Source organism: Mandrillus leucophaeus, unplaced genomic scaffold (assembly GCF_000951045.1).
Source record: "Mandrillus leucophaeus isolate KB7577 unplaced genomic scaffold, Mleu.le_1.0 Scaffold271, whole genome shotgun sequence".
Lineage (NCBI taxonomy): Eukaryota > Metazoa > Chordata > Mammalia > Primates > Cercopithecidae > Mandrillus > Mandrillus leucophaeus.
The window spans coordinates 2627420-2640236 of NW_012102821.1; the positions used below are offsets into that span (position 1 = coordinate 2627420).

The window sequence follows — 12817 nt, forward strand, 5'->3', positions numbered from 1 at the left end:
GTGGACTTAGGCGTTTAGGACTTTAGTCTACAAACAGCATGTATTGCTTATTAATTTGTTCTCGTAAACAATTTAAAAGATACTCGTTTTTCATGCGGTTTTTGAATCTCACTTAAATATTAAGTTTTTTTTGTGGGTAGTTCACCAAATCTCTGCATTTTGCTGATCGCTTTTTCTGTAAAGTAATTTTTAAAGTTCTCAGCAGTAATATTAAAGCCATGTGAGCTATGCCCAGCATCCCGTTTGTTATAAAACAAGAACCTTTGACTAATGGGAAATTCTCTGTCAGCGAAGACATTTTGAAATTCGTAACTACGATTTTTCTGTATTCTTCCCAGAGCAGGAGTTTGAAATTTTAGGCTGCTTAGGAGTTTAGAGATAGTGTGACCTCTTTGTTCTGCAGTGAGAGTCAAGGTGCTACCTTAAAACCTTTGCTGTCTCCCTTCCCCGCCTTGCTCCTGAGTTTTAAGTCGTGGCTACACCAGAGATGTCTCTCCGTGGAGCTGGTCCTCACTGTGTTCTCATGTGCTTTTTCTGGGAATGTTCCGCACACGCTGTCCGGATGCAGATAACCGGAGGCGCAGGGTTCGTGGGCTCCCATCTAACTGACAAACTCATGATGGACGGCCACGAGGTGACCGTGGTGGACAATTTCTTCACGGGCAGGAAGAGAAACGTGGAGCACTGGATCGGACATGAGAACTTCGAGCTGATTAACCACGACGTGGTAGAGCCCCTCTACATCGAGGGTGAGTGAAAACTGCACCTTGTTATTATTCAGAGCTACGCAGGTGGCCTCGCCCGAGCTGCGGGATCCCTGAGGGTAAGCTGTCTGGCTCAGCACGTTGAAAGCTATGTTGGGTTTTATTTTTGAAACGGCTCAATGTGTATGAGGTGCTGTCCTAGTCTCTGTGGTAACGAGTGGTTATAACAGTGTGAATAGCTGTCTTCTCTCCTACATGGCACCCCGGTCCTGAACTTTGTGGACCTGTCGAAGTAACTTTCCTGTAGTACACATCTGCTATGATCTGAATGTTGGTGTCCCCCCAAATTCCTATGTTGGCATCCCAAGCCCCACAGTGGTGGTGTTAGGAGGTGGGGCCTTTGGAGGTGACCAGTTCATGGAGACAGAGCCCTCACAAATGGGATTAGTGGTTTTATAAAAGAGGCCTCAGAAAGCCCCCTTGGCCTTTCCACCGTGTGAGGACATGGCGAGAATATGCATGTACGAACCAGGAAGCAGGTCCTCACCAGCACGCACTCTGCCAGTCCCTTCATCTTGCCAATTTGATAGAAAACCAGTGGTTCAATGTCCATTTCTCAGGTTACTAAATATGGTTAGACTTCAACATGTTAATTCATCAGAGAAATACAAAAGGTTGTTAGTCCATTTAAAAAATATTCTTTTAGTATGAGTTCTTTGTAATAGGAATGTTAACTGTTGGGCTTGTATTTAGCATTTTTCCCACAAAGGCAAAGTTTTTGCCTTTTCGTTTGATTGAAATTTTCTAACATGGTGTCATCTGTTCATATCCCTTTTGCTGATTCTTGTGTTCTCTTTCTGCTCTGACCATTCCAGGGTTAGATGACTATTTAATCTAATATTTAGAAAGCAGCCGTGGTGTTATTTTGTTGATCGGTTTTTTGCTTCGTTTTTAAACATTTAATTATGTAAGCTGTTTGGGGTTCATTTTGGAGCGAAGCTGTAGTTTTTGTAAAGTGTAAGAGGCCATGTAGATTATAGCTCAGTGGGCTCACTTTCCTCTTGGACTTCCTCCTGGGATTGCTGTGGGGTTAACTGAGGTCATACGTGTGACAGGGCCTGGCAGGCAGATTCTCACAGGTCCCTGCTAAGATGCCCCTTCCCATGGTTCAACCCAAGATGCTAGGTGGTGCTGTCACAGGGCTTTGCTGATGGAATCATGGTTATGAACCAGCTGGCTTTAAAATGAGGATGATCCTGGATTATCTGGGTGTGCCCCCACATAGTCACGTGGAGCGTCAAAGGCAGCAACAGAGAATGGAAGAGTCAGGTAGAGAGATTGGATAGGAGAGACACCACGGGGAGACCAGGCAGAAGGGAAGCTGGAGAGGTTTGCAGTGTGCGAGGGACCTGACCTACCCTGGCTGGCTTTGAAGGAGCCGTGAGCGGGAGAGTGTTGCAGCCTCTGGAAGCTGAGACCAGCTGCCTGCTGAGAGCTTGTAAGGGGACCTCAGTCCTGCAGCCTCAGGGAACTGAATTTTGCCATCATCCTGAATCATCCTCTGAAGAAAGGAACAAAGCCCTGCTGACACCTTGATTTCTGCCTGCGGGGAGGCAGAGCCAAGAACCAGCTGAGCCACACTGTGCCCAGTCCTGTAGACCTGTCAGATCGGATCGTGAGTGGATATTTTTTGAGCCTCTAAATTTGATTAGGCAGCAATAGAAAACTACTGTGAGGACTTAGCACAGCACTGGGCCCTCATTTCACTAACTGCTGCCCAAATTATACCTTTTTTTTTTTTTTTTGAGACAGGGTCTCGCTCTGTCACCCAGGCTGGAGTGCAGTCATTGAGGCGCCATCTCAGCTCACTGCAAGCTCTGCCTCCCAGGTTCACGCCATTCTCCTTCGTCAGCCTCCTGAGTAGCTGGGACTATAGGCGCCTGCCACCACGCCCGGCTAATTTTTTTGTATTTCTTAGTAGAGATGGGGTTTAACCGTGTTAGCCAGGATGGTCTCAATCTCCTGACCTTGTGATCCACCCACCTGGGCCTCCCCTAAATGATACCTATTAATATTACTACTCTCTTCTCTTTTTTAGCACGTGGCAAGAAATATTTATTTTATGACACTGTTGTTCATATAATTTCAGTACTACTGAGAAGCCAGAACCTAATAAAAATGGTGTTTTAATAAGTAAATTATCTTCTTTAACTGCGAGCTTTGATACCATAGCTGCTCTAGGCCATTTCCACCAATTCTGTGACTGTGTGTAAGACACGCACACAAACATACACATACATGCAAACACACACATACACGCCCACACACTGAATGAAGTCATACAGTAAATAATTGCTGTTTTGTCCTTTGTTCGGAGTCTTGCATTCCCTCAGTTGGCATGTATGTTGGGAGAGCATAAGATAAGCTTCTCTGCCTCTGTAGTTTGAAGCCTGTTTTCCACTTTCTCCTTCAGCGGGTCCTCAGCCTTAGCATCAGGTCTTCTGTGCCCTTGATAATTTCCCGCTTGCTGCCCCCTCCATCTCTTCACTCTTTCTGCCCTCACAGTGCCCACTTCATCCAACAATGCCAAAATGTACCTTCCTTTGAAGCCCACATGGAACATTCTCCAAGATTGATCATATTCTGAGCCATAAAGGACACCTCAGCCAACCCGAAAGAATAGAGTCCTATAAAGTGTCCTCTTAGACCAGAGTGGAATTACACTGGAAATTAGTAATAGAAAGATACCTGGAAAATTACAAAAATATTTAGTGATGAAACAACAAACTTCTACATAACATATGGGACAAAGGAGAAATCTCAAGAGAGATTAAACATACTTTCAACTAAATGAAAGAATTAGGTTTCTTGTTTATATATTTGATACAGAATGAGATGGAAGAGAGTCTGAAATATTTTTCTCTTTTCAAAAGAATCTTTTTTCCTCATGATGAAAATAATACATACGTGTTAAAGAAAATGTAGAAAGGTATTTTACAAAGCAAATAGAAAATTATTTTTAATCTTTCTATAAACTGTTGAGGAAGTTGGCTGGGCGCGGTGGCTCACACCTATAATCCCAGCACTTTGGGAGACCAAGGAGGGTGGATTACTTGAGCTCAGGAATTTGAGTCCAGCCTGGGCAACATGGTGAAACCCAGTCTCTACCAAAAATACAAAAAGTTAGCCGGGCATGCTTGTGCATGCCTGTGGTCGCAGCTATTCAGGAGACTGAGGCATGAGAATCACTAGAACCCAGAATGTGGAGGTTGCAGTGAGCCAAGATAGTGCCGTTGCACTCCAGCCTGGGTGACAGAATAAGACCTCATCTCAAAAAAAAAAAAAAAAAACCGTTGAAGCTAACATCCACTTGTTTTCCTAAATGTGATTTTTTTTTTTTTCAAATTAAAAGCATGCTTAATAGGTAATACGGTTATATGGTTCAATTATTTTAGAAAATAAATGGAAAAGATGGTTAGGCACAGTGGATCATGTCTGTAATCCCAGTACTTTGGGAGGCTGAGGCAGGCAGATCGCTTGAGTCTAGGAGTTCCAGACCAGCCTGGGCAACATGGCAAAATCCTGTCTCTACAAAAACTAGCCAGGCGTGGTGGCATGTACCTGTGGTCCCAGCTACCCAGGGGGCTGAGGTGGGAGGATTACTTGAGCCCGGGAAGTCGAGGCTGCAGTGAGCCATGACTGCACCACACTCCAGCCTGGGTGACAGAGGAAGACCCTGTCTCAAAAATAAATAAATAGATAAATAATAAACAGAAAAATGGAAAAGATAAAACTATAAAGTCTTCCTCTTGCCAGTTCTCAGCTCTCCTCAGGAAACAGCTGTTGATCCTTTCTTTGTATTCATCTGCAGTGTTTGTATGTGACCCAACTAACACAAATAGGTATTTATAGTTCTCCCTTTTTATATAACCTATTATGTATTATCCTGAATCTTATTGTCTTCCACTTACTGTGTCCTGGTGATCTTTCATATGTATCATACATAGAGACCTTTTTTGGCAGCTGCTTAGTGTTCTATTTTGTGACTATACTAGCTAGATCTCTTTACCAAGACACGAGTTTTTTCCCCCTCAACATTACTTGTTAGCAAGTTGCCTTCTTATGAATATATTGTAATTTCCTTAGTCCTGTGTTGTTGGATCTTTAGGTTGATTGCAGTTTGAGGCCATCATAAACCATGCTTCAGAAAGCCACACATCTGTGTCTCTGTCATCATTTTCATAGTACACTGGCTTTCCAGGGTCCTGCTACAGAGCACCTGTGCTGCCCTGAAATACTGTCCCAATTTACTTTTCCACCGTCTGCAAAAACAGTGATCTTGAGACCAGCGTTTCCATGGGAAACAGGAAAAGGCAGAAATGCGCATTGTGTCATGGGAAGACCAGTACTGGGAACTTGTAGTATCTCTGTTGAAGAGGTCCAGGAAAATAAAAGAAGGAAGTGTCCATAGCTAACCCTTAACTATATTCCAAGTGCTATTCTAATTGCTGTTTATGGTTGGCAGGTTTAATTATGTCAATACTTGTGCGAAGTAGGCAGCTATTTTCCTCATTTTTTAGGTGAGGAAACCAAGACGTGGAGTCCTTTCCATTACCTGCCTTTTGCCTGGATGCTCAGTTCCTATGGAGGGCTGGGGGTGGGGGCACCAGGAGAGGGAAGACAGGAGAGCCAAGCCATTAACCCTGGGCGCCCACCCTAAAGAGGAGGGTGGAAACAGTGTTTGCCAAGGGGATTGCGTCCATGTTTATGTAGACATTTAAAGCATGCAGCTCCGATTAGAATATTTTTGTTGAAGTATCATTTAGAAATTTTTTTCTCAGCTTTCAGTTTATATTGCAAATGTAAATAAAACTGCAGTGGCGGCTCTTAGAGATCTCCCTCTGTTTAATTTGGAGCTGTGGAGGCTTCCTGTGGAGCAGCCTAGGACACTGGAAATTCTTTCCCCTGCGGTGGCTTCACAGGGAAGGTGACCCCCTCGCTCAGAACAGCTGACAGCACTGGCGGGCAACCCCAGCTCCCGGCAGCCGAGCCGGTTTCTAGTGTGTGCAGCCTTTGCCCTAAGTAAATACATCTGACATGAAATGAAGGGAAAATCTTGCTGTTTTGCTTCTTTGTGCCGAGAGAAATTTGGTCTTTGAGAAGTTCTGTATCTTCTTCATTCCCGTTTTCCATCCTAAATACTGTTTCTGGAGACGGAGACGAGGGCCATGCTGTGAGGAGGCTTCACATTGCAGAGAGGAGCATCTCGTTGGGGAGTATTTCTGTAAAACCTCTGACTCGAGTGTAGACAAAGAGAATTCGACTGTAAGTGTCTTTTATGATGGGAATTGAGTATATGCTAAATAATCACGTGAGTTCACAGAAAGAACTAACCCATTGTTTTGCATTTTAGTGTTTCCGTAGTCTTCAGTCTCATGGTACAAATCCTTAACTGGCCCTTGGCAATTTCGTAGAGCGTGGGAGTGGCCCAGAATGAGGCTCGACGCAGACTATGTCACTAACTTAAGACAAAATTAAAAAGAAAATCAACCAAGGAGTGGAAGCTGTAGTCAGTTTTTCTGTGGAAGAGGTGTTTTTGGTAGAAGAAAATGCTTGATTTCTCCGATGTGTTCTGAACAGTGGTTTCAGGTTATTCCGAGCTGTTCTCTTCCTATGGTGATTTTTTTTCTTCCCTATTTATGTGTCATTTATGTGGGTTTTGGGCACAGTGAAATTCAACCTAAGACCCTATAGGGAGTTCATTCGTGGTTTGACTGGTTGGATTTTCCTGGTCAGAATTCACAGAAGGGCCAAGCAAGTCGCAGCCGTGCCCTTACCCAGCCTCTTCCCAACATAAAATTACCCTGCTTTCTGGTAGGAATGCTGCTGATCATTAATTGGAGCTCTTTTAGGCTCATTTCTTGAGACTTCTGTTTTTCCAGCTGAACTCCCAGCACATGGCTTTGTAAATGTGAAAGGTCGTGGCAGGGTCTCTGAGCGGTCTCTGGAACGGCTGTGTGGGCATCCGTGAATGGGCTGCCTTTCCGTCCTCCTTTGACTTCCTCTCCCCACCTCAGCTTGGATTTTGGAACATCAAGCTCATGCGTGGTGTACTCTGAACTGTGCAGCTGACATGTTCCAAGGGCCTCTGTCCTGGGTTGTGAGGGTTAGAGGGTTAGCCTCGCTGCTTCATTGACATTCTGCAGCCGGTTGTTACTAATGTTACTTCGTGTTTACCTGGCACCCCTCATTGCTGGTTATTGTCCCTGTTCTGAATTTCCCCTCTTTTCTCCCCTTCAGAATTGCTCAGCAGACTACTTAACCAGCAGACTCTGCTACAGTGCCCTTTTAAGATAGGAACTGGAGTTACTGTTAACGGTACAGGAAGAACACATTCTCAGAGGAGAGCGGGTGGTGGGAAACTGATTTTCATAGAGTTTTCAGTTTCCTCTCAAATGGGAGGATGCAGCAGCGCCGCTGCTTAACTGAACGTCTCGACAGTTTGACGGGGCAGCCCTCAGCCTTCCGGAGCAGCAGTGGGACTGACCTGTCCAATGAGGAAGGAACACCGAACCAGATGGACTGGCCTTTGGGGATGGAAAAACCCCAGTTTACGCTCAGTTCTTCTCTCAGCTAACTTTTGTGGAGCCCTGTTCCCAAATTGGCCCGGGCCAGAGCACCGTGGAAGGGTATTTGTTGTAAATGGAAGGTTTCCAGGCCCTCCTGGAAATCCTGAAGCGTGAGACCTGCGGTGAGCTCAGGAGTCTGCGTTTGTGGGTGACCGAGGGGGCCTCCCCTCCCTGCAGAGTCCACACTGTGGAGAGCATCAGGAGGGGAAAGGCCTGCGTCTTGTGCTTGGCGAGCTCATCATCTAGTGAGGAAGGCATGTGTGAATCTCGGGAACAGGCAGCGCTGAGCCGTTGTGGACTAGCGGTGCAGGCAAGGGGTTGTTTCTGACCAAGGGCAGTGAGAAGGTTTCCCACAGAGACTGACGTCTGGATTGAGCTTTGAAGAGGAAAGCCAGGACTGGAGCAGATGAGGAGGGAGGCGTGCGAGGCTAATGACAGTGGCTTTCTGTTTGATGTCGGGGCGGTTTCCTGTTCTCTCAAGGCACACTTATTCCCTCTTAGCCTTTCATGCAGTTTCCTGTCTTTCCTTGCATACCTTGTCACCCCGAGTAAAGATAGTGATGAATAATTTGTTGTGTTAGATCACAGCCCATGCAGAGTTGTTTAGACTCTCTTTGAGGAACGTAGGGTGACCCTGTCTGTGTAAGCAGAAATGCCCGTGAGTGTGAGTCAGGTGGCAGCAGGTTCCAGGTCTTGCACTCCTGAGCAGACTCTGTGGTGTCGTACTCAGCTCTGAAGGTCTGGCGAGGTTCTTTTTTTTTTTATTTTGATTTTAATTTTTAAATTTTATTTATTTCTTTTTTTGAGACAGTTTTGCTCTTGTTGCCCAGGCTGCAGTGCAATGGTGCCATGTCGGCTCACTGCAATCTCCACCTCCCAGGTTCAAGTGATTCTCCTGCCTCACCTTCCTGAGTAGTTGGGATTACAGGTGCCCGCCATCACACCTAGCTATTTTTTTTAAATTTTTAGTAAAGACGGATTTTACCATGTTGACCAGGCTGGTTTCGAACTCCTGACCTCAAGTGATCCACACACCTCGGCCTCCCAAAGTGCTAGGATTACAAGCATGAGCCATCGTGCCCAGCCCTCATTTGGTTTTGAACTTGGCACAGTCCCACTCCAAAGTGGCAGTGGGTATGAGGAGTCATCTTCAGAGGAGGCAGCACAGTGCCTGTTTCTGGGGCTAATGGTCTGCTGCTTCTACCTGCAGCCCTGGAGCTTGGAAGCAGGTGTGCAGGAACTGACCCGATCTGTGCTGGACCTAGCTGGAGACTGCAAAAGATAGCTTGGCCTTAGAATTATGGGACTTTGTGAAAACTGATTTTTAAAAGGTATCTTGTTAAATTACAATTTGTATAATAGAATGTTAGTTCGTATTTTTAGCAGTTTTTCAGCTCAGAATAACTTGTGGGGGTGGGAACAGCAGTCACGGGATTTCCTTTTACTTGGACAGATCCTTTCAGCGAACTTGCATCTTGACAGACCATCAATAATTTTAAAGATTTTGGGTTTTGTCAGTTCTCTTTATAAAAAGATTATTCTTCCCATAAGTGTTGGTTCTATTTCTAAATGAACTCACTGGTTTTCAGGCTTGACTTTCAAATGTTAAAATATATATATACACACACACATGTATATATGTGTATGTATATATGTACATATATGTATATATGCATGTATATATGTGTATATGTGTGTGTGTGTCTGTATGTATATATATGAAGGTCTAGAGTCTCCCAGCTTGCTTCAGGGTGTTAGGGACCCAGGCATTACCTCACTGGGTGACTAGTGCACAGTCAGGATTGATTGAGAACCTCTAGACTGACCTGCTGCGACTCAAAGGCTTGATCTTCAGCTCTTCCATTCCTAGCATTGGGAAAGGGAAGACAGCAGCAGTGACCTGGTCAGGAGGAGCCCGGAAGGCCCGGGCAGAGGGGCCCCTGCAGATATTCTTACACGTCCATGTGCAAGGGAGGACTCATTTTGGCAGCAGAGCTTTCAGATCCTTGTTCCTCACTCTCCTGTGGATGGTGGATGTGTTTCCTCACCAGTGGCTGAAAGTAGAATGGCACGACATGGACTTTGTCTGAAAGGATGGCATTGCTCCTGTGTGTGTGTCTGTTGCTGCCGTTCCACAGTGAGAGGCTGGTCCCCGAAGACGTCTCTGCTGTGTGCAGGTGTTGCCTGACTTGGATTGGTGCTGGAGGGCTGTGGGTAGTGATGTTAAAGTGAATGTCTGTGCAGGAGGAGCAGGGGTTGTGTGGAATCTGAATTGCTTTGCCATTCATGGCTTTAAAACCCCGTCTCCCTCCCTCCCCATGGTCTCAGGGTCTGGTTTTATGTATGCGGGATGCATAAAAACAAAGGAAAGGCTACTTTCTCCTATAGTTCTGTGTCTTTGGTTTTAAGTCATATTTGCCTCACAAACTAAGAAAAAAATTCATGCTTAATTCTGTGTCTGAAAAATATCAGTCTTCCTTCTGATTTGAGTGCTTTATCTGGGACAAATATTTCAGAAAACAATCAACTCAGTAATCGAATTGACTCTGGTTACACAAGAACAGACTCAAATAACTGACCCAGCACATGTTTTTGTTTCCAGATAATTAGACTTTCTATTTTTGTTTAACCTTTTTCTAATTACAAATGTAAATTAGTTTATATAAAGAATGAAATAACATGATTTTGGTGAAAGATATACTAATACATTTATTATACAGTGTATATCCTAGGAGGTCAGTATTTTTTTAGTGGTTTTTTGTTTTGTTTTGTTTTGTTTTTAAGTAATAGGCTTCTGTTTTGTCTCCTTTAGTTGACCAGATATACCATCTGGCATCTCCAGCCTCCCCTCCAAACTACATGTATAATCCTATCAAGACATTAAAGACCAATACGATTGGGACATTAAACATGTTGGGTAAGTTGTCATTTTCTTGTTTTTTGGCTCTTGCTGGGAATATTTTAGACGATTATAAGCATAGGACATTGAATCTTCTACTAGAGTTTGATCTGGGTCCCTTATCATCCCTTATCGCCCTGCCTGTTGTATTTGGCAGTTTTGCAGTGTTATTTCAGTGTGACTTTATTTATCATCAGAATATGTCATGGAGGAGATATTCTAACTTTTCATGCATCATAGTAATCAGGCTGCAGCACCCTGGTGTAGGATCCCCTGGGAGTGACCACAGGCGCTTCATGTGACCGACCACCCAGCCTTCCCCTCCTCCTCTCCTCTGAAACCAGTTGATGAATGCCAAGGATAAGTGGCATGCCTCATGCTGGAAAGAGGCAGTGGTGGCTCTCATCCCGAGGTTGACTTGGCATGGCCTTACACACGGTTGTTTCAGTAGCACTCTTTGAAGGAATGGATGGAGACGTCTGTATGGGATGTTATCAAGATGGAGTACCTGCCCTAGATTGGACTTCAGGGTTCGCATTCATGAAAGATGGAAGAGAGAGCATTGTTAAGGGTGGCCATATGTGTATATTCACAAGTGACATGCCTTAGATTTATAGCTCTGGGTAGTATGCACATATTAATGTTTAAAATTGGAGGCATGCTTAAATTTGGCACAGTTTTTTTCAAAAAACTCTCGGGGTTTTGATTATTTGCAAAGTGGAAGAAAGGAACCGCTTTTTAAAATGGCAAGTAAATGATGGATTTAAGTGTAGGAACATTTAATACAGGTTCTGCAAATAGACTTGGGAAATACAGCACTAAATTTTGATTTGAACAAAACGTGGAGTCAAGGTAATGAAAGGACAGCCAGAGATTGGTTTCTCTCTTAGACACAATATTTTAGGGGGTGGTACTAGTCAAGGTTCTACAGAAGAACAGAACCAATAGGATGTGTAGAGATTTAGAGAAAGAGATTAGTTACGAGGGATTGGCTCACATGATTATGGAGGTCGAGAAGTCCCACCGTCTGCCTTCTGCAAGCTGGAGAACCAAGAAAGCCAGGGTGTAGTTCCAAGGCCTGAGAACTGGAGAGCCGAGGGCAGATCAATGTTCTGTGTAAGCAGTCGACCTGCCTCCATCTCTGTGTTCCAGTCAATCCTGTAAGGGACTGGATGATGCATCCACAGTGGGGAGGGCCATCTGTTCTACGCAGTCTACAGCTTCAAATGCTCCTGTCTTCTGGAAACACCCTCACAGACACCCCCGGACATAATGTTCAACCAGATCCCTGGGCATCCCGTGGCCTAAGTTGACACATAAAATGAACCATCACAAGGGTCAAGTTGTTTGGAGTAAGATGATTCATTCTTCCTGTCTGGAAAGAGCTTTATCTTCTTTGTTACCATCCCCTGCTCTGGTCTCAGACAGAACAGGGTGCTGCTGCTTCTGCTTAGAGGTGTGCGTGGTGCCCTCTTCTTGCCATCACAAGCGCCTACCCCTGCATCATACCAGAACTAGACCGTAGAGGAAAAGCCCATCATGCACTTGGTGTTTAGAGAGATTCCATTTGTTCTTCCTACTTAGGGGATGCAGTCACTCTGCCCATGAGTCCTGTCACTGTGGGGCAGATTCAGATGGGGTTACCCTCAGGCTCTTCTGCACTCGGCGCCCCATGGGGGGTGGGGGCTCCTGAATGGGCACAAGTGTCGGTGATACCTAGTAGGAAGGGAAAGGCTCCCAGAGAGGCCTCAGCAAAATGCTATTAGAGTTAAACGCAAAAGTGACTCGAGCTAGGGCTTGAGCTATGACTGAGATTGAATGTGGAGGCCTTGCAGGAATGGTGAAGAGTGCTCCAGGAGAGATGTTGACAAAAGGCGAAGGGAGACCATTGGTAGGCTGGAAAGAAACCCACGTTGGACTTTGTATTCTGAACGGAGGGGAGCCGTCATTAGCCATCTTGCACTTGAGATAAGATGCCATGAACTTTGCCTGGCGTCTTCCTGGTGAGACCCTTTCCTCTATGTAACTCGCCCGCCTCCCAGACCCTGTGCTAGACTTCTTCCTCTGATGAAAGCTTTTCGTAACGCCCAGACACTGTAGCAGCAGGATAGCTCCCTTGGCTTCACTCCCTGACAGTTGCCTCTGTAGATCCTGCGTAAGTCATTCCATGAAAGTGATACAGAAGTAGTCCTAGTTTCAACATCTTTAAACTCGGTTGTTTTTGAAATACAACACATTGCATTTGTGATGTGTGTTTGTGACCAAAGTTCAGAGAAAACTATAAAGTAGAAATAACTCAGGTAGGGGGGAATATAAAATGTATAGTCACTTTGGAAAACAGTTTGACGCTTTCCTAAAAAACTAAATATGCACCTACCATATTACTCAGTAATTGTATTCTTGGGCATTTCTCCCAGAGAAATGAAAATTTATGTTGACATAAAAACCTGTATGAATGTTCATAGCAGCTTTTTTGTGTAGAGGTGGAAAATGAGAAGCAACCAGAATGTCCTGTCATAGGTGAATGGTTAACGGCAGCGCATACATCTATCCCCTGGAATTGTACGTCATAGGTGAATGGTTAA

At 44.8% G+C, this 12817-nt stretch overlaps 1 protein-coding gene across 3 annotated transcripts in view; it reads left to right on the forward strand.

The window, feature by feature from the left end:
• The window catches only part of UXS1 (UDP-glucuronate decarboxylase 1), a 67725-nt gene that overhangs the window by 20365 nt on the left and 34543 nt on the right, over window positions 1-12817 (forward strand). For 2 of the 3 annotated variants that reach the window (XM_011984681.1, XM_011984682.1), the window contains 2 exons: window positions 569-749; window positions 10146-10250. In XM_011984681.1, coding sequence (XP_011840071.1) covers window positions 569-749; window positions 10146-10250 — 286 coding nt within the window. Of the gene's footprint in view, window positions 1-568; window positions 750-7056; window positions 7756-10145; window positions 10251-12817 lie in introns of those variants that run through there. The other variant, XM_011984684.1, reaches the window with a different exon arrangement.